The 22,889-nt window shown below is 38.2% G+C and overlaps 1 protein-coding gene across 3 annotated transcripts in view; it reads left to right on the top strand.

Annotated features, from left to right (window-relative positions):
- CHN1 (chimerin 1) overlaps positions 1–22,889 on the top strand; it is a 198,549-nt gene that overhangs the window by 142,284 nt on the left and 33,376 nt on the right. For all 3 annotated transcript variants that reach the window (XM_060106036.1, XM_060106037.1, XM_060106038.1), the window contains one exon: positions 3,313–3,390. In XM_060106036.1, coding sequence (XP_059962019.1) covers positions 3,313–3,390 — 78 coding nt within the window. The remainder of the gene's footprint in view (positions 1–3,312; positions 3,391–22,889) is intronic.

Raw genomic sequence — 22,889 nt, 5'->3', positions numbered from 1 at the left:
AGTACCTTGAATATATTCTACTTTTGGCTCTAATGGTGAGAAACTAGGTTACAAATGATAATTCAGGGGACAAATGTATGAATAATCTGTGTATCTAGAGTGAGCTGAATTTGCTTGGATCTACAAATTTTGATAGTGGAAGAGCTGTGTTTATATCTCAATTTTAACATTTTATAGAAATTGCAGGATTTGCTAAACCTGAACCAGTGACTCAGATCACCCAGTAGTAAGTCAATCCAGCTACTCTTCTCCCGGAGCATCAGGGCCAGGCCAGCTCTAACAATCCTTTATGGTGCTTTTTGGATGGAATGTTGATTTAGCTTAGTTAACTGGGGCTTGAGATCATGAGTCTGTGATGTCATCATGATGTTACAAAGGAGGTGGATGTTTGCCTGAGGTTCTTCAGCAGTTAGTTGTGATTTTGGTGTTTCCATAAGAAGTGTTTGGTGTTTCCATCCTTCTACTCAGTTCTTCCAGCTATAAAATGAGGATAGTATATGCCTCATAGACATTTTTCTGTGGAATTAATGGGATTCTGTATGTAAAGTGCTTAGCTGGGTGCTTAGAGCATAAGTGCCTAATAATCAATGAACGATAGGCATAATTAACAGATGCTGTATCTATCTAAGTAGACAGATATGGCCAGAAAAAATATAAGGAATTGTGGTATACATTTGTCTGGAATGTCAGAACTTTGATACTGGTTCTGAATTTGAGAGTTAGCAGTTCTGACTTGAGAGCTCCTCAGAATTAATGCAGAAATGCAGCTGCAGTTATGGAAGGCGTAATAGTGAGCAAACCCCCAGCCACCTGAGGGGAGCTAAGAAGTTCTTCATCCTAAACCATTGTTTCCGGTCTCCTTAGTGCCCTAGATAGTTGCCCAAGTTGTAATTATTCCAGTATTTCTTGCTTAGGTAGAAAAATTACTCAGGAAAGACAGTATGACTCTGCAGAGTCTGCAGTAGACCTGGCCTCTCAGTGACAAAATGTTCATTTTTACTCAGCCACGAATTTTCTGGATAAATCTACCTTGAATATTTTTATGCTTTGGTTGAATTTTAGTTACTACAGCTGAAGGACTGGGGTGATCTATAATAAAGGACCTTGATCGGAAATACTCAGGAAAAAAAAGTTAGTTGGGTTACATGGGTGATTGTTTTCTTTAACTTAGTAACTTTAACATTCAGTGTTAAATGTTGTGGAGAAAAAAATTACTGTTAAATTTGCCTTCAGAATCTGTTTTTTTCTGGGCCCACTGAGAATCGGATAAACTTCACTTTAGGTTATTTGTGACTAAAGAGTTGGCTGGCCTTTATATTTTTAGTCATCATGTGACAAACTAAGTCTAAGCTGAAGAGTAATTTAGGTTAGGCAAGGAAAGTTCTTTCCATCCTATTTCTTCTGGGGAAAAAAATTTTTTTTTCTCATGCTAATCACTTTAGGATATAAATTTGTGGAAATGAAACATCTGTAGATGTAAATATTAACTTTTGCCTTCTATTTTCTTAGAAATGTTTTTAAAAGAATAAACCGTTTTAAAAGTTGGAACTATATACTCAAAATATTTGGGGGTGTTTAGAAAATCAGTCATTCAGTATCATCAATATCTAGCATGGTTTAAGGACCACTTCATGCCCTGATTAAATTAGAATCTGCATTGGGCCCATAACCCCTGTAGATTAAAATCTGAGATAAAATCTTTGCAATTATCTAAGCAAATAGACTGAATTCATTTCAATATATAGTTTTAGATTCTTTAAATACAGTGTAACCTTAGAATCATAATGGGTTAAACTTAATTACTATAGCATGAGGAAACAGATGGGAGGTGTTTAAGGAACCAATATGAGAAAACTTAAGCTTATATAGCACCTTAGTAAAAAAGTATTGTATAGGTATTGCTCTTAAATGGAGCTGGATTTGAGTCTCTTGCCCTGCACCCGCCTTTCTACATCAGCAAAAACACCTAAGGTCCAACAAGCACAGTTACACTACATCTGGGACCTGTGAACATGAGGAATTATTCCCAACCGGCTTGCACTGTGACCTGGCCTGAAGCTCTTTGAATGAAGAATGTTGAGACTAAGAATGAAACTAGTGGTTGGACCTATTTAAGCATAGATCCACAACAAAACAACTCACGGTAGGAAGTCAGAACTGACCACCCCAGGGTGTTGGCAGCATTATGTGCATGCTTCTTGCTCTCCATGAAAATAGAATGATAACTAGTTAAACTCCTTTTCTTTTTCATCAAAATACTTATCAGCTTTTGCTCATCTTTAATAAAATGGGGTTTTAGTTAACTCACCTCAGTCCATATGCACAAAGGTGAATTACAGATCAGCCTTTCATAATTTACCTGGCAGTGGTGCATTCTTTTTAAAACCTACTTGTTGTATGTGTTAATTTTCCTTTACTTTTAATAGGTTAAAAAAATCCATTTTGTAACGATGCATGACTCATTCAGTGTTCATTGTCTTCCCACTAATTTTTTTTTTTTTTTTTTTGCCTTGAGCCAGCAAGAAATCTTACATGAGAGGAGGGAGAAACAGACAGTGAGTTGAGGAATACAGTACTTAAATACTGTTGCTTGATTTTCATTGGTTATCTCCTTTCTTAACGGTGACCAGTCTAATCCAGCCTTCCTTGTCAAATCCCTCCCCTCCCCCATAGTCTGCCAGGGGCTTCACAGGGTGTCAGTTGCTAGAAACTGACTGCAGGCAGTATGTAGGCATCTTTCATTCAGAATGGACATTAATATATTGACTAGAAAAGAAAGCTTTTAGAAATGTGTCATTTGTCAAAATTGCATGGCTTTTTAAAAAGGATAGAGAAATGCTGAATGTTTTGTATGTCAGCATCGACTCTATTTCTGTTCAGACTCTTAAGTTTTCAGAAGCTTAAATATAGAGCCCTTTAAAAAAAAAAAAAAAGGAAGAAAGAAGAATTTTTCTGGTTAGTCGACCTCTTTTTAAGAAGTGCTTCATCATCCTCCTCCACCTCTCCGTGATGTTTCTCTGCAGCTCTCTGTAGGGTAGGGTTCTGTGCTGGCTGGCAGAATGCTCATTTGTTAGCTGAATAGAGTTCATCGACAGACATAGATCAATATAGGTTTTCTTATTTCCTGTGAATTTCAAAATGCCATCCAAAGAGTCTTGGTCGGGTAGGAAAACTAATAGAGCTACAGTTCACAAATCAAAACAAGAGGGCCGTCAGCAAGATTTATTGATAGCAGCCTTGGGAATGAAACTGGGTTCTCAAAAGTCGTCTGTGACAATCTGGCAACCTCTGAAACTCTTTGCTTATTCGCAGTTGACATCACTTGTTAGAAGAGCAACTCTGAAAGAAAACGAGCAAATTCCAAAATATGAAAAGGTTCACAATTTCAAGGTAAGAATATTTATTTTTAACCTTTTGTTATAAGAAAGGAAATGCACATTACTTGAAATATACAATATTAAAGTGTGTCTTTTTAAAACTAGGAAGACTGGACTAAAATGTTCTTGCTATTCAGGGAATGAAGATGTTTTAAGCAAGATTTTTTTTAAGGAGTAGCTTAATAAAGGTGATAGAATCCAACCCCATTTTCTCTGATGCTGATTTAGTATTCTGTTTGATCAGTGTGTACTGAGTGGTAAAAGTCTTGACTGATATTTAAAAGATCTCATCTAATAATGACTTTGGTGTTATATTTATTTGTGATGCAAATACGTCTAACTACCTTCGTGGGATATTTTATGAGAGGATTAGATCTCATCTCCTTCCGTTTCTGGTAAAAAGCTTTGGCTGTAAGAGGCATGTGCTGTTGCATCTGGATTGAGCAGATGGTGTGCATTTCCCATAGTTTCTGTCTTTTCTCCTCTTGTAATGAATTGACCATGATGAAAGGAGGATGGCTACCATGGGACCGTTATGCTGCTGACATTAGCAGCTTCTCTTCACTTTTTGAGTATTTTCTTTCACTCTCTGTGTGTGTGTGTGTGTAGTTTTTAATTATTGTGTTACTGTGTTTTACCAACTATACTTTAATCATTTTTCATCAAGATGTGTGTGTGTGTTGATTCAAGCTGTGTGTAGATCTTGCCTGTATTTATAGCATGATATAAGACCCTGAAGTTCAGTCCTTTGCAACCTAATTCAGAGAACATACAATGTGAGGTTGTGCATAAGGAGACCCAGTTACACTTCATGGGTAGATGCACTAGCATTTCTATAGTAACTTCCCAATAGTTATACAACTTTATGATGAAGTTCCTGAGACATGAATATTGTTAGTGTAGACAAAATGGCATTAGTTTTGATGTTAGCGGGTATCTGTTTTCAAAAGATGATAAAGCTGGAAACCCTGATCTTCCTTTTATTTATTAATTTATTCAACATTTATTCAGCAGATAGAGTGCACCAGGCTCTGTAGTAAGACATTTCATTCCAAATTTGCAATTTATCCTGATTTTTAACACTAGCATTAATTTTACTCAAATGCTAAATACCCAGCCCCCAATATGCTCTGCTTTTTCCATAGTGAAAAAGATTTTTATGAACTTCAGTTTATTTGAGGATAAAGGATACATTCCAAAATGTATGGGCTGTGTAAAGACTGCTAATATTTCAAGGTAAACCAAATAGAGTTTTCTTTTTCCTCTCTAAACATATTATTAAAGACCTGATCTTTCAACCAGTATCTTTGATGTAAAATGAAATTGAGACCATTCAGTGTGTGCATCCAGTCTCAACCACCTCTTCCATTTATGAACCTAAACAGTCCATGCAGGTACTAGTCCTCAGTGTCTTCTTGCATGATATACAACCTGGTCTAACAGGATTTTTATCAGGAAAATGACCCCAAATACATCCTTTTGCAAATACCAAGTTATGTGCATGTTCGGTCTCAAAAATAGCCATTTAGGTTCCTAAGCAGGAAACTATGCAAACTTTTTAGAAATGGCTGAGATTTTAAGATATATCCCTCTGGTATGTTAAGCAGGAACAGATTGACCTATTAGGGATGCCATTTTAGTGCTAAGTTCATTGTACGTGCTTTCTGTCAATATTGATAAAAAGCAAAGGGTAGAGCTGTTCAAGGATTTGCATAAACAAACACATTCTCTAATTTTTTTTGGTTGTGTCTTCCAGTAATTTCTCAATTTTAATTTAACACATGGCTTTCATGAGCAAATTTTTGTATAACCAGAAAGTACTGACTATGGGACCAATTGTGACTCATAGCTTGGTACCCACGCTGTTTTAAAGATACTTGTTTTATATTTTTTAAAGAGGCATGTTAAACAGTAGAAGCCTGCTTCCTTCTCTGGAGCTAAAAAATTAAAACGAGCTTGGGCTCACTGTTTTAAAAAAAAGTAAAATATTTATGCTCAGGAAGAGCTCATGTTGGACAGTGAATTGCATTACATATTTTTTTTAGAGTTGCTAATAAGGTCAAAAGTCTTTGACTCTCAAAAGGATTTGACTCCTTCCATTGAAATTACTCTCTGTTTCTTAAAAACTGTTTCTATGGGGTGCCATTATAAAAAAGAGAAGGAGGGGTCATACTTGACTTCCGGGCACATCCCTAAAAGAATCCAGACTCTGTGGCAGGAGCAGTGCTCTCCCACACAAATGCTCACTTAGAAGGTCACTGCCTGTGATATGTGAGTATGTCCAGTTCAGAGATTTATTGTAGGAAAAATCTGGAGCATTTACAAAATGATAATTGTTCACGTGGCCTTGCCATTGACTATTTTCTATGTTGGTGAAAGTGTACTCTGCCTAACCACCAAGCCACTCACCAAACTCATTTCAATGTGGTTTTCTTTTTTGCCTCTTGAACTGCCTTGTTATATAACGTTGCTCTGTGGTGTCGAACAGCTGTCAAGTCTCATTTCAGAAGGTGAAAGCATTCACCAAGGTGAAATCCGCCCCCCCAAAAGAATCAACTGGGCCTTACTGCAGACTCCAGGCAGGTGTTTGTTTTTTGTTGTTTTTGTTTGTTTTTAATAGAAGGAGGAAAAAAACCCAGGAAGTCTTCCCATTTTGCTGTGTTATATAACACAGTCTTTTTTTCCCCCAATTGTTACTTACAAGGATTTGATAAAGCATCTATCACAAAAAAGATAGTTGTTTCTCTCAGGGAGGTCATCATTTTAAAAATAAATGTACCACATCCCTTAAAAATGATTACCCTATAAGTTGTCAATGTAACTTAGAGTGAAAGTAATTTCAACTGTCTCCTGGATCAACCTCTCATTTTAAGAACTGCCCCATCCTAACACAACAGAGAGAGTGAGTGAGCACTCAAGTGCTAATTTCTTAAACCAACTTAAAAACTAAGCAAAACAAGACCACCTCTGCCATTAAAAGTCAGACACAGGCACCCCACCAACAGTGATTGCATCCTACATCTGAGACTCTCCAGATAGGATGATAACTAAGACCCAGCCCTTGCCCTGAGGAACTTGCTTGCTATTTGTATGACCTTGGGCAGACTGCTTCATCTCTCTGAACCTCTGGTTCTGCATCAGAAAAATTGAATTCCTGGTATGTGTAGGTACTTGGTACCCACTGTTCTTGTTATTACAAATTACCCCTAGGTGGGCATTTTTTCTGAATCCACGTCAAGACTGTTTCTTGCCCAGTAGCAGAGAGCATGATGCAGTTGAGAACCCTGGCGTGACTGTGGTGCTAAAGAAAGCTCTTGCTTCTTTCTTAGCTCCCAGGCACAGTTAGATGTTATGTAAGAGCAGTGCATTTTCACGCACCACAGAATACAGTGAAATCCTCTGTATTTCTTTTACTCCCTTCAAATCATTCAGTGTTCCATTTGGTATGTTTAATTCCAACAGCTCTATAAAACAAAATCAAGATTACATATAATATAATAATAACAGAAACCTGGCTACTTAGGCAAATTAAATAATTAAAAGAAGACATGAATTATAGACACTTTATTTTTTTCTTTTTTATTTTATATTGGAGTATAGTTGATTAACAACAACGTTGTATTAGTTTCAGGTGTACAGCAAAGTGATTCAGTTATATTGCATACATATATTTTACATGTTTCTATTCTTTTTCAAATTCTTTTCCCATTTAGGTTATTACAGAGTATTGAGCAGAGTTCCCTGTGCTATACAGTCGGTCCTTGTTGGTTATCTGTTTTAAATGCAGCAGTGTACATGTCAATCCCAAACTGCCAATCTGTCCCTCCCCAACACCCCACACCCGTAAACATAAGTTCGTTCTCGAAGTCTGTGAGTCTGTTTCTGTCTTGCAAATAAGTTCATTTGTATCATTTTTTTAGATTCCACATATTAATATCACATGATATTTGTCTTTTTCTGTCTGACTTACTTCACTTAGTATGATAATCTCCAGGTCCATCCATGCTGCTGCAAATGGCATTATTTCATTCTTTTTAATGGCTGAGTAATATTCCATTGTATATATGTACCACATCTTCTTTATCCATTCATCTGTTGATGGACATTTAGGTTGCTTCCATGTCTTGGCTATTGTAAACAGTGCTGCAGTGAGCATTGGGGTGCATGTATCCTTTCAAACCACATTTTTCTCCAGATATATGCCCAGGAGAGTAGGGTTGTAGGATTATATGGTAGTTCTATTTTCAGTTTTTGTGTTTTTTTTTTTTTTTTTTGCTGTATGCGGGCCTCTCACTGCTGTGGCCTCTCCCGTTGCGGAGCACAGGCTCCGGACACACAGGCTCCGCGGCCATGGCTCGCGGGCCCAGCCGCTCCGCGGCATGTGGGATCTTCCGGGATCGGGGCACGAACCCGTGTCCCCTGCATCGGCAGGCGGACTCTCAACCACTGCGCCACCAGGGAAGCCCTATTTTCAGTTTTTTAAGGAACCTCCATACTGGTCTCCATAGTGGCTATACCAATGTAAATTCCCATCAACAGTGTAGGAGGGTTCCCTTTTCTCCACACCCTATCCAGCACTTATTGTTAGACTTTTTGATGATGGCCAATCTGAATGGTGTGAGGTGGTATCTCACTGTAGGTTTGATTTGCATTTCTCTAATAATTAGTGATGTTGAGCATCTCTTCATGTGTCTCTTGGCCATCTGTATGTCTTTTTTTTTTTTTTTTTTTTTTTGTGGTATGCGGGCCTCTCACTGTTGTGGCCTCCCCCGCTGCGGAGCGCAGGCTCCGGATGCGCAGGCTCCGGATGCGCAGGCCCAGCGGCCATGGCTCATGGGCCCAGCCGCTCCGCGGCACATGGGATCCCCCCAGACCGGGGCACGAACCCGTATCCCCCGCATCGGCAGGCGGACTCCCAACCACTGCGCCACCAGGGAGGCCCCATCTGTATGTCTTCACTGGAGAAATGTCTATTTAGGTCTTCTGCCCATTTTTTTGATTGGGTTGTTTGTTTTTTTGTTTTTTTTTTTGCGGTATGCGGGCCTCTCACTGTTGTGGCCTCCCCCGTTGTGGAGCACAGGCTCCGGACGCGCAGGCTCAGCGGCCATGGCTCACGGGCCCAGCCGCTCCGCGGCATATGGGATCCTCCCAGACCGGGGCACGAACCCGTATCCCCTGCATCGGCAGGCAGACTCTCAACCACTTGCGCCACCAGGGAGGCCCGGTTGTTTGTTTTTTTGATATTGAGCTGCATGAGCTGTTTTTGAATTTTGGAGATTAATCCCTTGTCGGTCACATCATTTGCAAATATTTTCTCCCATTCTGTAGGTTGTCTTTTTGTTTTATGGCTTCCTTTACTGTGCAAAATCTTTTGAGTTTCATTAGGTCCCATTTGTTTATTTTTGTTTTTATTTCCATTACTCTATGAGACAGATCAAAAAAGATATTGCTGCAATTTATGTCAGGGACTGTTCTGCCTGTATTTTCCTCTAAGTGTTTTATAGTATCTGGTCTTAAATTTACGTCTTTAATCCATTTTGAGTTTATTTTTGTGTATGTGTATGGTGTTGAAGAATGTTCTAATTTCATTTTCTCACATGTAGCTGTCCAGTTATCCCAGCACCATTTATTGAGAGACTGTCTTTTCTCCATTTTCTCACATGTAGTTGTCCAGTTATCCCAGCACCATTTATTGAGAGACTGTCTTTTCTCCATTGTATAATCTTGCCGCCTTTGTTGAAGATTAATTACCTATAGGGGCATGGGTTTATGTTCGGGCTTTCTGTCCTGTTCCATTGAGCTATATTTCTGTTTTTGTGCCAGTACCATACTCTTTTGATGACTGTAGCTTTGAAGTATAGTCTGAAGTCAGGGAGCCTGATTCCTCCAGCTTTGTTTTTCTTTCTCAAGATTGCTTTGGCTATTCGGGGTCTTCTGTGTTTCCATACAAATTTAAAAGTTTTTTGGTCTAGATCTGTGAAAAATGCCATTGGTAATTTGATAGGGATTGCATTGAATCTGTAGATTGCCTTGGGTAATATACTTATTTTGATAATGTTGATTCTTCCAATCCAAGAACATGGTATATCTTTCCATCTGTTTGTGTCATCTTCAATTTCTTTCATCAATGTCTTACAGTTTTTGGAGTTACAGATCTTTTGCCTCCCAAGGTAGATTTATTCCTTGATATTCTTTGTGATGCGATGGTAAATGGGATTGTTTATTTCTCTTTTGATCTTTTGTTGTTAGTGTATAGAAGTGAAATAGATTTCTGTGTATTTATTTTGTATCCTGCAACTTTAGTGAATTCATTGATGAGCCTAAGTAGCTTTCTGGTAGCATCTTTAGGATTTTCTATGTATAGTATCATGTCGTCTGCAAACAGTGACAGTTTTCCAATTTGGATTCCCTTTCTTTTTCTTCTCTGATTGCTGTGGCTAGGACTTCCAAAACTATGTTGAATAATAGTGGCGAGAGTGGACATCCTTGTTTTGTTCCTGATCTTAGAGGAAATGCTTTCAGTTTTTCACCATTGAGAATGATGTTAGCTGTAGGTTTGTCATATATGGCCTTTATTATGTTGAGGTATGTTCCCTCTCTGCCCATTTTCTGGAGAGTTTTTATCACAAATATGTGTTGAATTTTGTCAAAAGCTATTTCTGCATCTATTGAGGTGATCATATGGTTTTTATTCTGCAATTTGTTGATGTGGTGTATCACACTGATTGATTTGCAGATATTGAAAATCCTTGCATCCCTAGGATAAATCCCAGTTGATCATGGTGTATGATCCTTCTAATGTGTTGTTGGATTCAGTTTGCTAGTATTTTGTTGAGGATTTTTATGTCTATCTTCATCAGTTAGTGGCCTGTAATTTTCTTTTTTTTGTGGTATCTTTGTCTGGTTTTGGTATCAGGGTGATGGTAGCCTCATATCATAGAATGAGTTTGTGAGTATTCCTTCCTCTGCAATTTTTTGGGAAGAGTTTGAGCAGTATAGGTGTTAACTGTTCTCTAAATGTTTGATAGAATTCACCTGTGAAGCTATCTGGTCCTGAACTTTTGTTTGTTGGGAGTTTTTAAATCACGGTTGCAATTTCAGTACTTGCAATTAGTCTATTCATATTTTCTATTTCTTCCTGGTTCAGTCTTGGGAGATTGTACCTTTCTAAGAATTTGTTCATTTCTTTCAGGTTGTCCATTTTATTTGCATATAGTTGCTCATAGTAGTCTCTTATGATCCTTTGTATTTCTGTGGTGGCTGTTGTAACTCCTCCTTTTGCATTTCTAATTTTATTGATTTGATCCCTCTCCCTTTTTTTTCTTGATGAGTCTGGCTAAAGGTTTATCAATTTTGTTTATCTTTTCAAGGAACCAAAGGAGTTTCATTGACCTTTTCTGTTGTTTAGTTCATTTCTATTTCATTTATTTATGATTTCCTTTCTTCTACTAACTTTAGGTTTTGTTTGTTCTTCTTTCTCTGGTTGCTTTAGGTGTAAGGTTAGATTGTTTATTTGAGATTTTTCTTGTTTCCTGAGGTGAGATTGTATTGCTATAATATTACTTATATAAACTATTTATATAAAAATATTACATATATAAACTTCCCTCTTAGAACTGCTTTTGCTGCATCCCATAGGTTTTGTATTGTCGTGCTTTCGTTTTCATTTGTCTCTAGGTATTTTTTGATTTCCTCTTTGATTTCTTCAGTGATCCATTGGTTGTTTAGTAGCACATTGTTTAGCCTGCACATGTTTGTGTTTTTTACAATTTTTTTCTTGTAGTTGATTTCTAATCTCATAGTGTTGTGATCAGAAAAGCTACTTGATATGATTTCAATTTTCTTAAATTTACCAAGGTTCGCTTTGTGGCCCAGTATGTAATCAGTCCTGGAGAATGTTCCATGTGCACTTGAGAAGAATGTGTATTCTGCTGCTTTTGGATAGAATGCATTATAAATATCAATTAAGTCCATCTGGTCTAATGTGTCATTTAAGGCCTGTGTTTCCTTATTGATATTCTGTCTGGATGATCTGTCCATTGATGAAAGTGGGGTGTTGAAGTCCCCCACTATTATTGTGTTACTGTTGATTTCTCCTTTTATGGTTGTTAGTATTTACCTTATATATTGAGGTGCTCCTATGTTGGTGCATATATATTTACAATTGTTATGTCTTCTTGGATTGGCCCCTTGATCTTTATGTAGCGTCCTTGTCTCTTGTAACATTCTTTATTTTAAAGTCGATTTTGTCTGATATGAGAATTGCTACTCCAGCTTTCTTTTGATTTCCATTTGCATGGAATAGCTTTTTCCATCCCCTTACTTTCAGTCTGTATGTGTCCCTAGATCTGAAATGGTTCTCTTATAGACAGCATATATACGGGTCTTGTTTCTGTATCCATTCAGCCAATCTATGTCTTTTGGTTGGAGCATTTAATACATTTACGTTTAAGGTAATTATTGATATGTGTGTTCCTCGTGCCGTTTTCTTAATCGTTTGGGATTTGTTTTGTTTTTCTTCCCTTACTCTTTTGTTCTCTTCTTTTGTGATTTGATGACTAACTTTAGTGTTGTGTTTGTATTCCTTTTTCTTTTTTGTGTATCTATTGTAGATTTTTGGTTTGCGGTTACCATGAGATTTTGATACAGTATAAAAACAAGATTGTTTTAAGTTGTTGGTCTTTTAATTTCAAATGCATTTCCAATATACTGCATTTGTGCTCTCCTCTTCTCTCAGTTGGTCATTTTGATGTCACATCTGTGTACAGATGATTTTCTGCCATTACTATATGTTTGCCTTTACCTGTGAGCTTTTCCATTTTAATTTTTTGTTTCTAGTTGTGGCCTTTTCTTTTCTGCCTAGAGAAGTAAGTTCCTTTAGCGTTTCTTGCAAAGCTGGTCTGGTCATGCTGAATTCTGTTAGCTTTGGCTTGTCTGTAAAGATTTCTCTGTCGAATCTGAATGAGAGACTTGCTTGCTAGATTATTCTTGGTTGTAGATTCTTCTCTTTCATCACTTTAAATATATTGTGCCACTCCCTTCTGGCCTGCAGAGTTTCTACTGAAAAATCAGCTGATAACCTTATGGGAGTTCCCTTGTACATGATTTGTTGTTTTTCCCTTGTTTCTTTTAATATTTTTTCATTGTCTTTAATTTTTGTCAGTTTGATTACTGTGTGTATCTGTGTGTTCCTCCTTGGGTTTATTCTGCCTGGGACTCTTTGCGGTTTCTGGACTTGGGTGACTGTTTCCTTTCCCATGATAGGGAAGTTTTCAGCTATTATCTCTTCAAAATTTTTCTCAGGTCATCTCTCTCTCTCTTCTCCTTCTGGGACCCCTATACTGCAAATGTTGGTGCATTTAATGTTGTCTCAGAGGTCTCTTAGACTGTCCTCATTTCTTTTCATTCTTTTTTTCTTTTCTGTTCAGTGGCAGTGATTTCCACCATTCTGTCTTCCAGCTCACTTATCTGTTCTTCTCCCTCAGTTATTCTGCTATTGATTTCTTCTAGTGTATTTTTCATTTCAGTTACTGTATTGTTCATCTCTGTTCTTTATTTCTTCTGGATCTTTGTTAAACTTTTCTTATATCTTCTTGATCTGTGCCTCCATTCTTTTGCTGAGACCTTGGATCATCTTTACTATCATTACTCTGAATTCTTTTTCAGGTAGATTGCCTATCTCTACTTCATTTAGTTGGTGTTCTGGGGTTTTATCTTGTTCCTTCATCTGGGACATATTCCCTTACCATCTCATTTTGTCTAACTTTCTGTGATTGTGGTTTCTGTTCCACAGGCTGCAGTGTCGTAGTTCTCTTGCTCTGCTGTCTGCCCCCTGGTGGATGAGGCTAAGAGGCTTGTGCAGGCTTCCTGGTGGGAGGGACTGGTACCTGCCCACTAGTGGGTGGAGCTGGGTCTTGTCCCTTTGGTGAGCAGGGCTGGGTCAGGGGGTGTGTTTATCAGGCAGCTGTTTACTCAGCAGACTTCAGCCTGTCTGCTTATGGGTGGGGCTGTGTTCCTGCCCTGTTTGTTGGTTATTTGGCCTGAGGCATCCCAGCACTGGAGCTTACAGGCTGTTGCGTGGGGGCCAGGTCTTGGTGAGAAAATGGCAGCCTCCAAGAAGGCTCACACCAATGAGTACTCCCCAGAACTGCCACCATCAGTGTCCTTGTCCCTTCAGTGAGCCACAGTCAGCACCCCGCCTCTGCAGGAGACCCTCCAATACTAGCAGGTAAGTCTGGCCCAGTCTCTTATGAGGTTACTGCTTTTTCTCCTGGGTCCTGGTGTGCACGAGACCCTGTGTATACCCTCCAAGACTGGAGTTTCTGTGTACCCCAGTCCTGTGGCATCACACACTGCTGGCCTTCAATGCCAGATTCTCTGGGGTCTCCTCCTCCCATTGCCAGACCCCCAGGCTGGGGAGCCTGATACAGGCCTCAGAACTTTCACTCCTGTGGGAGAACTTATGTGGTATAATTATTTTCCAGTTTGTGGTTCGCCCACCCAGCCTGTATGAGATTTGTTTTTATCATGGTGTGCCCCTCCTACCTTCTCCTTGTGGCTTCTTCTTTGTCTTTGAATGTAGAGTATCTTTTCTGATAGGTTCCAGCATTTTTTGGTCAGTGGTTATTCAGCAGTTAGTTGTGATTTTGGTGTTTACATAAGAAGGGGTGAGCTCATGTCCTTCTACTCAGCCATCTTGTCTCCTCTTTTTTTTTCTTTTCCTTCATGCTGAGTCTAGTGTCCCTTGCTCATTGGGGGTGGCATGCAGAGGCTTTGCATGCTTCACTTCAGACCAGAGTTCCTCGGGCAAAAAGGCTGCTGAAGAATTATAGATACTTTAAAGTATGAGTTTAGTTCTTTTCTAAGGTAGTCTTCAAGTGGTGACTGGTTGAATTTAGAGTTTCAGACACTTGCATTCTATACAGAAATGAAAGATGTGACATATTAATAGATTTAATGTTGCCGAGATAATAGGTAAGCAATGAATCCTGAAATATTAATTGATAATGTAATTAAATTAACTCTATAACACGAACCTTATATTATTTTAAAAATTACTGATTCAGGACTTGGGATATAGTGGTAATAGTTAACCTGTCAATCCTGGCCACCAGACCAGATGTTCTACTATTTGATAAACTGAAGGTTAGAAATGGCAAGCACTCCTGTGGAAAGTGGTCCTTCCTTTCTTTCGAAGGACACAGACAAATCTGAGCCCTATGGTCTTCATTTGATTCACATTTGAGAAAAAAATACAAGATGAAACAACAAAAATAGATTTAGTATAAAATGTGGAGTTAAAACTACATGATCTATAAGTTCTCTAACAGCTCTTAAATTCTCTGATTAAATTATATTGAGAAGTATTAGATTTGTTAATGTAATTATTCTTTTCCATTGTTAAAAAAATATTCTTTCATATATAGTTTAACTAGTTATATTAACAGTCAGTGAAATGTCATATTCCAGGACCATTATCTACCATGTCCTTTGTATTGTTTTCACCAACCATCATAACACCACCTCCTGCCATCTTTTCTCCCTTTGTTCTTCCTTCCCTTGTCCCCATATCTAGTAAAATGACTTGTAGATGCTCAAGAAGCATCCATTGAATCATTAAATAAATGAGCACACAGTGTGAGATGGGGGACCTTTGTTGTGGTGGTGGTAGTAGTTGTTATTTTGAAACTACTTTCATGCAGCAGGAAATTTTGACACAACAATAGATTTTTCTAATGACCTTAAAACCTATATTGTTACAAACATTTTTAAATTTTTAAACTCAAATTCACGTGAGTTTTTCAAATGAAAATAAAACCCAAAATATCATGTTATATTTGACTGGAGAATCTGTGTTCATATTTTAAGTTCTCAGAAATTTGAATATTGTTTTGAATTAATAGTAATTTAAAAGAAGTTAAATGCAGCATGACAAAATGGAAATGGTAAACCTGAAATGTCTCATAATTAGCCTTCAGCAATAATGTCACTCACCGTTGCTTCTCCCGTGGATGTGAACATGGAGTGTCCAACAAACATTTTAAAAGAATACATAGGGCCTCCCTGGTGGCGCAAGTGGTTGGGAGTCCGCCTGCCGATGCAGGGGATACGGGTTCGTGCCCCGGTCTGGGAGGATCCCATATGCCGCGGAGCGGCTGGGCCCGTGAGCCATGGCCGCTGGGCCTGCGCATCCAGAGCCTGTGCTCCGCAACGGGAGAGGCCACAACAGTGAGAGGCCCACATACCGCAAAAAGAAAAAAAAAATAAAATAAAAAAAAAAATAAAAGAATACATAATGTTTTTCTCCAAGTAGGAGGTTAAACTGAATTATATTATAAATTTCTGTATTATACATGGATATGAATATGTATACACACACAGAGAGTTCCTGATTCTTAATGTGGGTCCATTGCAAGGGAAGATAAAAATAAAGATCAGAGCATAGTGGGGGCGGTTCTCTCTGTCTAGGGCAGTCAAACTTGTAGAGGGTGATGGAGAGAAACTAAGAGATTAGACAAGATCATCTGTAAAGTCCCTGTAGGCACTGTGTTTCTGTTGCTATCCAGTACAGTACTTACCAGATGATATGGAAGCCAAAAATGAACACATATTGCTCCACTTTTTACTTCTGCTGCTGCTCGTGGTGAGTAGGACCACAGAGACTCATCATGCACTTCCACCCAGGCCTGTACACTGCACCCCAGCACTGTGGCCCTCTCGACCTCAGTCCTGTCTATCCTTCTTGTGTTTTGTAATGCTGGCTGGGGAACTGGTTATGACACCTTGAGTGTAGATTTAGATCATTAAGGTCATTGGGTTACTGCCTAACATTAATACTCCAAAATGAAACATTTTACAAGGTTTTTGTTGGTTTGCACATAGTTGCTTATACTTCTTCATAACCACTTTATGGAGCTAGAGAACTTTAAATATTGTACTTAACTCAAGAGAAACTCATCATTTCATGGACTAGAAGAATACTGCTAAAATGTCCATACTACCCAAAGTGATCTACATAGTCAATGCAATGCCTATCAAAATCCCAATGACATTCTTTACAGAAATAGAAAAAGACATCCTAAAATTCATGTGGAACCACAAAATATCCTAAATAACCAAAGCAATCTTGAGCAAGAACAACAAAACTGAAGGCACCACACTTAATGATTTCAAAATATATTGCAAAGCTCCAATAATCAAAACAGTATGGTACTGGCATAAAAACAGACTTGTAGACCAATGGAATGAACTAGAAACCCCAGAAATAAATCTATACATCTGCGGTCAACTGAACTTCAACAAGGGTTCCAAGAACACTAAATAGGGAAAGGATAGTCTGTTCAATAAATGATGTTAGGAAAACTGAATATCCACATGCAAAAGAATGAAATTGGCCCCTATCTCACAGCATTTATAAAAACCAACACAAAACAGAATATCCACATGCAAAAGAATGAAATTGGCCCCTGTGTCACAGCATTTATAAAAACCAGCTCAAAACAGATTAAAGACTTAAATATAAGCCCTGAAACCAAAAAACTAGTAGATGAAAGCATAAGGGAAGAAAACGTTCTTGACTGTGGTCTGGGCAATGATTATTTAGATATGGCACCAAAGCATAGGCAGCAAAAGAAAAAATAGACAGGTGGGATTACATCAAGCTAAAAACTTCTGCACAGTAAAGGAAACAGTCAGCAGAGTGAACAAGCAACCTATGGAATAAGAGAAAATATTTGCAAATGATAAGGGGTTAATATCCAAAATATATAGGGAAGTCATACAACTCAATAGCAAAAAAACCAAAAACAAAAAACTTGATTTAAAAATGAGCAAAGGACCTGAATAGACCTTTCTCAAACGAAGATATACAAATGGCCAACAGCTGTATGAAGAGGTGTTCAGCATCACTGATCATCAGGGGAATGCAAATCAAACCACAGTGAGATATCATCTCACACGTTAGAATGGCTGTTTGTCAAAAAGACAAAAGATAACTGGTGTAGGCGAGGATGTGGAGAAAAGGGAATTCTTGTACACTGTTGATGGGAATGTAAATTGGTACAGCCATTATGGAAAACATTATGGAGGCTCCTCAAAAAGTTAAAACTTTATTATGATCCAGCAATGGGTTGCCTTTTCACTCTGTTGGTTATTTCCTTTGCTGTGCAGAAGATTTATTGTTAGATGTAGTCTCACTTGCCTATTTTTGCTTTTGTTGCTTTCAAATTTGGAGAGAGATTTGGAAGTTTTTCTTACTTGGCGACTGTTAGTGGAACTTATTAGGTGTCCTATTTCTTTTATAGAATTAAGAAACAAAAAATATTAGTAATTTAACATTTGGGGAGAGATTTGCAAGTTTGTTTCCACTAGGAGACTGTTAGTGGAACATACTAGGTGTACCATGTCTTTTATGAAATTAAAAACCAAACAATTTTAAAAATAAAATCTGAGGCCAGCCTTTAAGATGTTAGGGTTGCCACTTTTAAACACCTTAAGGAGGAGCCTGGCATTCTCTCTCACCAGCACCTATCCTAGTTCTTATTTTCAACCAGTATCCTAATTTGAGACCCTCTGGTAGACAACTGCATCTAATGTGGTATTGATGATTTCCATCATGTATGTATATCCTGCTGATTTAATGTTTGGTTTCTCTAAAATTTATCCCAAAGTAGAGAATTGGCCTGGCATGTGACTCCTGACACAATAACAAGCTAAGGATGTACATAAATCCTTAGGAAGAACACACAATTTTAAAAAGTCACCTCCTCCAGAATTCTGTTCTCTTAATACTTTAGTTTTTGTCCACACAGTAATCTAACCTTCAAGGATTTGGGACATGTTAGTACTTTAAAGGCAACTTTTTATAGTCATTTGTATCATATATCCATTCCCCACCCCCAGATTTAACTGAGGATTAAGTCTTAATTCTATTCTGCTTATTTTGTAAGTTAATAGGAGAGATATATGTATAATATTTCATTTCTGTTTTCCAAAACCTTGTTTGACAAATTATACTTTTATACTTCATCTTCATGACACACTATATCAACATTCCTCGGAGGACAAAGAGTCTTACTTAATAGTGAAGCCTATTGTGACTTTAATAAAATATTCCTCAAGCACATGCTTTGACTATGTACATTTCATAACATCTTACTTCCCTATATCTCAGTACAATTATTATCATTATTAGCATTCAGTATTCGTATGTAATAGTATCTGACACAAAAATATCATTGCCCAAAGGGCAGAGAAAAAAAGAGAGACATGCATAAACAGCAAAGGAAGTGGAATATAAATCTAGGAAAGAATTTTTTAAGTGAAGAGAACACATGCAGATACTGATTTTTCTTAGATATTTTACCACAGCACTGCTGGTATCTGAAAACCACTACAGATTATTTTCCTGATAAATACTATACCAATAGCTTTTTTTCAGGTTTACTAACTTCTCATATTAAATTATCTTACTGTTCTTCTGGCTGCAAAATAGGAAAGCTAAAAAGAAAAGGGGAAATAGCCCAGTGGTGTTACACTTCTGAAGAACATTGTCAACTGCTTATTTTCTACATGTTTATATTTTGGGGGGAGCAAAAGTAGAACTGGGTGTGTTTTTTAAAGTGTTGTCCAGACAAAAATTAAAAAGAAAAGAATATATTCATTTTTAGGTCATGGGAGCCAGAGGATTCTTGACATAGTAGATGATATCCTCCAGACTGTTGTAGTAGAGATGACGTTTTTGGCTATGTGAATGGATTTGCCCAGATCAGGCCTGAAATGTCAGGCTCGTTCTTTCTCTTTCGTAGAACTCCCTTTTCTTGGAGTTCTAGCCCTTACATGTTCCACACCCTGATGGCTGCTTGTGGCTCTGCCTTACAAGCTTGCACAGTGCATTCATAAAGAGAAGGTCCATCTCTTGGAGGTATGTGATTTTGCTTTGATGGTTTGCTATTACAGCTCATTATTCCACAATTGTATGACATTGCTTCAGTGTGTCTTTTTAAAAAATCCACTTGGAACCCATAACTGATATTTACCATTTGATGGAACAGATGGGAGACTTTACATTGCAAGTGTCAGAAAGCCCAACCCATGCTCATGGAGGCAAAATGGGAAGTTATTAACTCACATAGTAGGAAAAGTTCAGTGTTAGTTGAAGGTATCCCTTAGCACAGGGGCTTAAAGTGCTACCAGAATCCTGTCTCCCAGCTCTATCTTCATTTTTTAGGCTCCCTCTGGTGACAAGATGGCTGGCAAAGGCTCCAGCTGTGTATATTCTCAGATTCTAGTCAGCTCCAAAAAAGAGACTATTTGAGCAAAAAAGGTCTAGGCCTGGTAGGCATTCACACAGTTATCTTGTATGCCCATCTGTGAACCATTAGCTCTGGTTTAGGAGAATGGAATGTGCTTATTGGCTTAGATCTACGTCGCATACCTTCCCCTGGAGCTTGGAATAGGATCAGCTCCATACAGTTCACATGGATTGAGGACCGTTATCCAAAGACAAGACATCTATTCTGCATGGCTAAAAAATAAGAAATGCTGGGCTTCCCTGGTGGCGCAGTGGTTGGGAGTCCGCCTGCCGATGCAGGGGACGTGGGTTCGTGCCCCGGTCTGGGAAGATCCCACATACCACGGAGCGCCTGGGCCCATGAGCCATGGCCGCCGAGCCTGCGTGTCCGGAGCCTGTGCTCCGCAACGGGAGAGGCCACGGCGGTGAGAGGCCCGCGCACTGCAAAAAAAAAAAAAAAAAAAGAAAAAAAAAAAGAAATGCCCACTACAACATTAAATGACAAATGAAATCACCAGTTACAAGACCCTACTATACAGCCTACTGAATACAACAATGTTAATGTAACACTTTGCTGAGAGAAGTATGCTTGTAGAGCATGAGGGTAAAAGAATCCTGAAGCTGTTCAGCCTATATAAAGGGCATTGAGAATTGCTGATTAGGTTAATGTCAGGTTCAAGCTCACATGAAAGATCAGTTTTAGAAACAAGAATACAATCTGAACTCCCACTTTCAGCCATGATGGAAGAAATAGATATACCTTCCCATCTTACACAACTAGCAAACCATAAAAAGTATATAAAACAACAGTCAGACATTGAACCACAGGTGTTACAGTTCTGTGATACCTAAAGAAGGAACACAAACAAGATGAGTCTTAAGATTGCTCTCACTTCCTGGAGTCAGTTTCTAGGCCACAGCACATGGAGCGGGAATCCAAAGAGGACCTGCTGGTCTAACCAAGTTGAGGACACAGAGACTGGAGTTTGGCAAGACAAAGCAGCTAAAATTTCTAGGGCAGGGTACCTGGGGGACAGAGCTGTACACAGAAAGAGCTCTGGAGATCTGCATAGGAGTCTTCATGAGTCTTTGGTACTTATCTACACCTGCATGAGAAAAAACTATCAGAAAACCACTAGAAAGCAATAGGCTGAATAATTACTGAAATTGTCCCTGGGCTGCATATAGTTTTGCCCACCAGTCGGAATAGAAAGACATCATAAAACATAAGGCATTGTTTAAAAGTCCTCAAAATGGTATCATCTTAGTAACATGACTGAATTAGCAGTATACTAAAGGCTGCAGTGAGGAAAGAATTGGAAACTATTTAAAACAATCCAAATGGAATCTCTAGAGATGAAAAATATACCTGAAATTTAAAATACATTGGATGGTATTAATGGCATATTAGGTACCACAGAAGACAAGATTAGTGAACCAGAAGACATAGCAATAAAAAAATAACCAAAATGGAAGACAGAAAGAATCAAAAGTTTGCGGGGTGGGGGTGGGGGCACAGCATCAGTGACCAGTGGGACAATGCCAATCAATCTAACTTCAGTGTACTTGGAGTCAGAAGTACATTTTTTTAAAAGAAGAAAATTACACTACTGTTTTTTTTTATTAACATCTTTAAATAAAGATTATTTCAATGTAGGAAAAATATGTCAACAGAAGAAACATGGATTATTTTCCTTTGTCACTGGTATTCTTACATATTTTACAAAGTTCTTTAAAAAGCAGCAGGGGAAGTGGGAAGAATACTTCTTACTGAATAAAGAATGACAGCAAAATTCTCATCAGCAACTATGCAAGACAATGGAATAATATTTTCAAAGTACGCAACGACAACAACAAAAACTGTAACCTAGAATTCTATATCCAGCAAAACTATCTTTCAAAAATGAAGACAAAATAAAATATTTGTTTTTTAAACAAAGAAAAATTGAGTGAATCCATCACCAACAGACCTATGCTATAAGAATATTAAAGGAAGTTCTTCAGAAAGAAGGAAAATAATATCCGATGAAAATTTAGATCTGTACAAAACAATAAAGAATGCCAGAAATGGTAAACATATAGGTAAGTGTAAAATGTTTCTTTTCCTTCATTTTAGTGTTTTTTAAAACATAAATTTGTTTAAAGCAAAAATAGTAATATATTATGTAGTTTGTACAAGTAAAACAAATAACAATATCATAAAGTACAGGGTGGGAGGAGTGGAAATGTACTGTTGTAAGATACAGTATACATGAAGTGGTATAATATTGAGGGTAGACTATAATATTATTAAAATGTGTACTGTAAACCTTAGAACTCTAAAGAATAAAATAGTTATAAGCTAATAGAGGAGGCAAAATGGATTCATAAAAAGTATGTAATTTATCCAAAATTACGCAAGAAAAGAGAAAAAAGAACAAATGGAATATAAAGAAAAAGCAAGATAACAGATTTAAACCCAATTATACTGATAGTTACATTAAATGGAACTAGACTAAACACTCCATTAAAAGATAGCGGTTGGCTTCCCTGGTGGCGCAGTGGTTGAGAATCTGCCTGCCAATGCAGGGGACACGTGTTCGAGCCCTGGTCTGGGAAGATCCCACATGCCACGGAGCAACTGTGCCCGTGAGTCACAACTACTGAGCCTGTGCGTCTGGAGCCTGTGCTCCACAACAAGAGAGGCCGCGACAGTGAGAGGCCCGCGCACCGCGATGAAGAGTGGCCCCCGCTCGCCACAACTAGAGAAAGCCCTCGCACAGAAACGAAGACCCAACACAGCCAAAAATAAATAAATTAATTAATTTAAAAAAAAAAAGATAGAGGTTGTTGTCAGATTGGATTTAAAAACCAAGACCCAACTATATTCTATCCACAAGAAACCCACTTTAACGACACAGAGAGGTAAAAAGAAAAAGATATACCATGTAGACAATAATTCAAAGAAAATTAGAATAGCTATATTTATACTAAACATAGTTTTCAGAATAAATATTATTGGCAGTAAAAACATTAAAATTCATTAAGAGGGGACTTGCCTGGTGGCACAGTGGTTAAGAATCCGCCTGCCGATGCAAGGGACACAGGTTCAATACCTGGTCCGGGAAGATCCCACATGCCGCAGAGCGACTAAGCCTGTGTGCCACAACTACTGAGCCCGCATGCCACAACTACTGAAGCCCGTGCACCTAGAACCCGTGCTCCACAACAAGAGAAGCCAC

The sequence above is a fragment of the Mesoplodon densirostris genome, chromosome 8, assembly GCF_025265405.1.
Source record: "Mesoplodon densirostris isolate mMesDen1 chromosome 8, mMesDen1 primary haplotype, whole genome shotgun sequence".
Classification (NCBI taxonomy): domain Eukaryota; kingdom Metazoa; phylum Chordata; class Mammalia; order Artiodactyla; family Ziphiidae; genus Mesoplodon; species Mesoplodon densirostris.
This window is presented reverse-complemented; position numbering and strand designations above follow the sequence as displayed.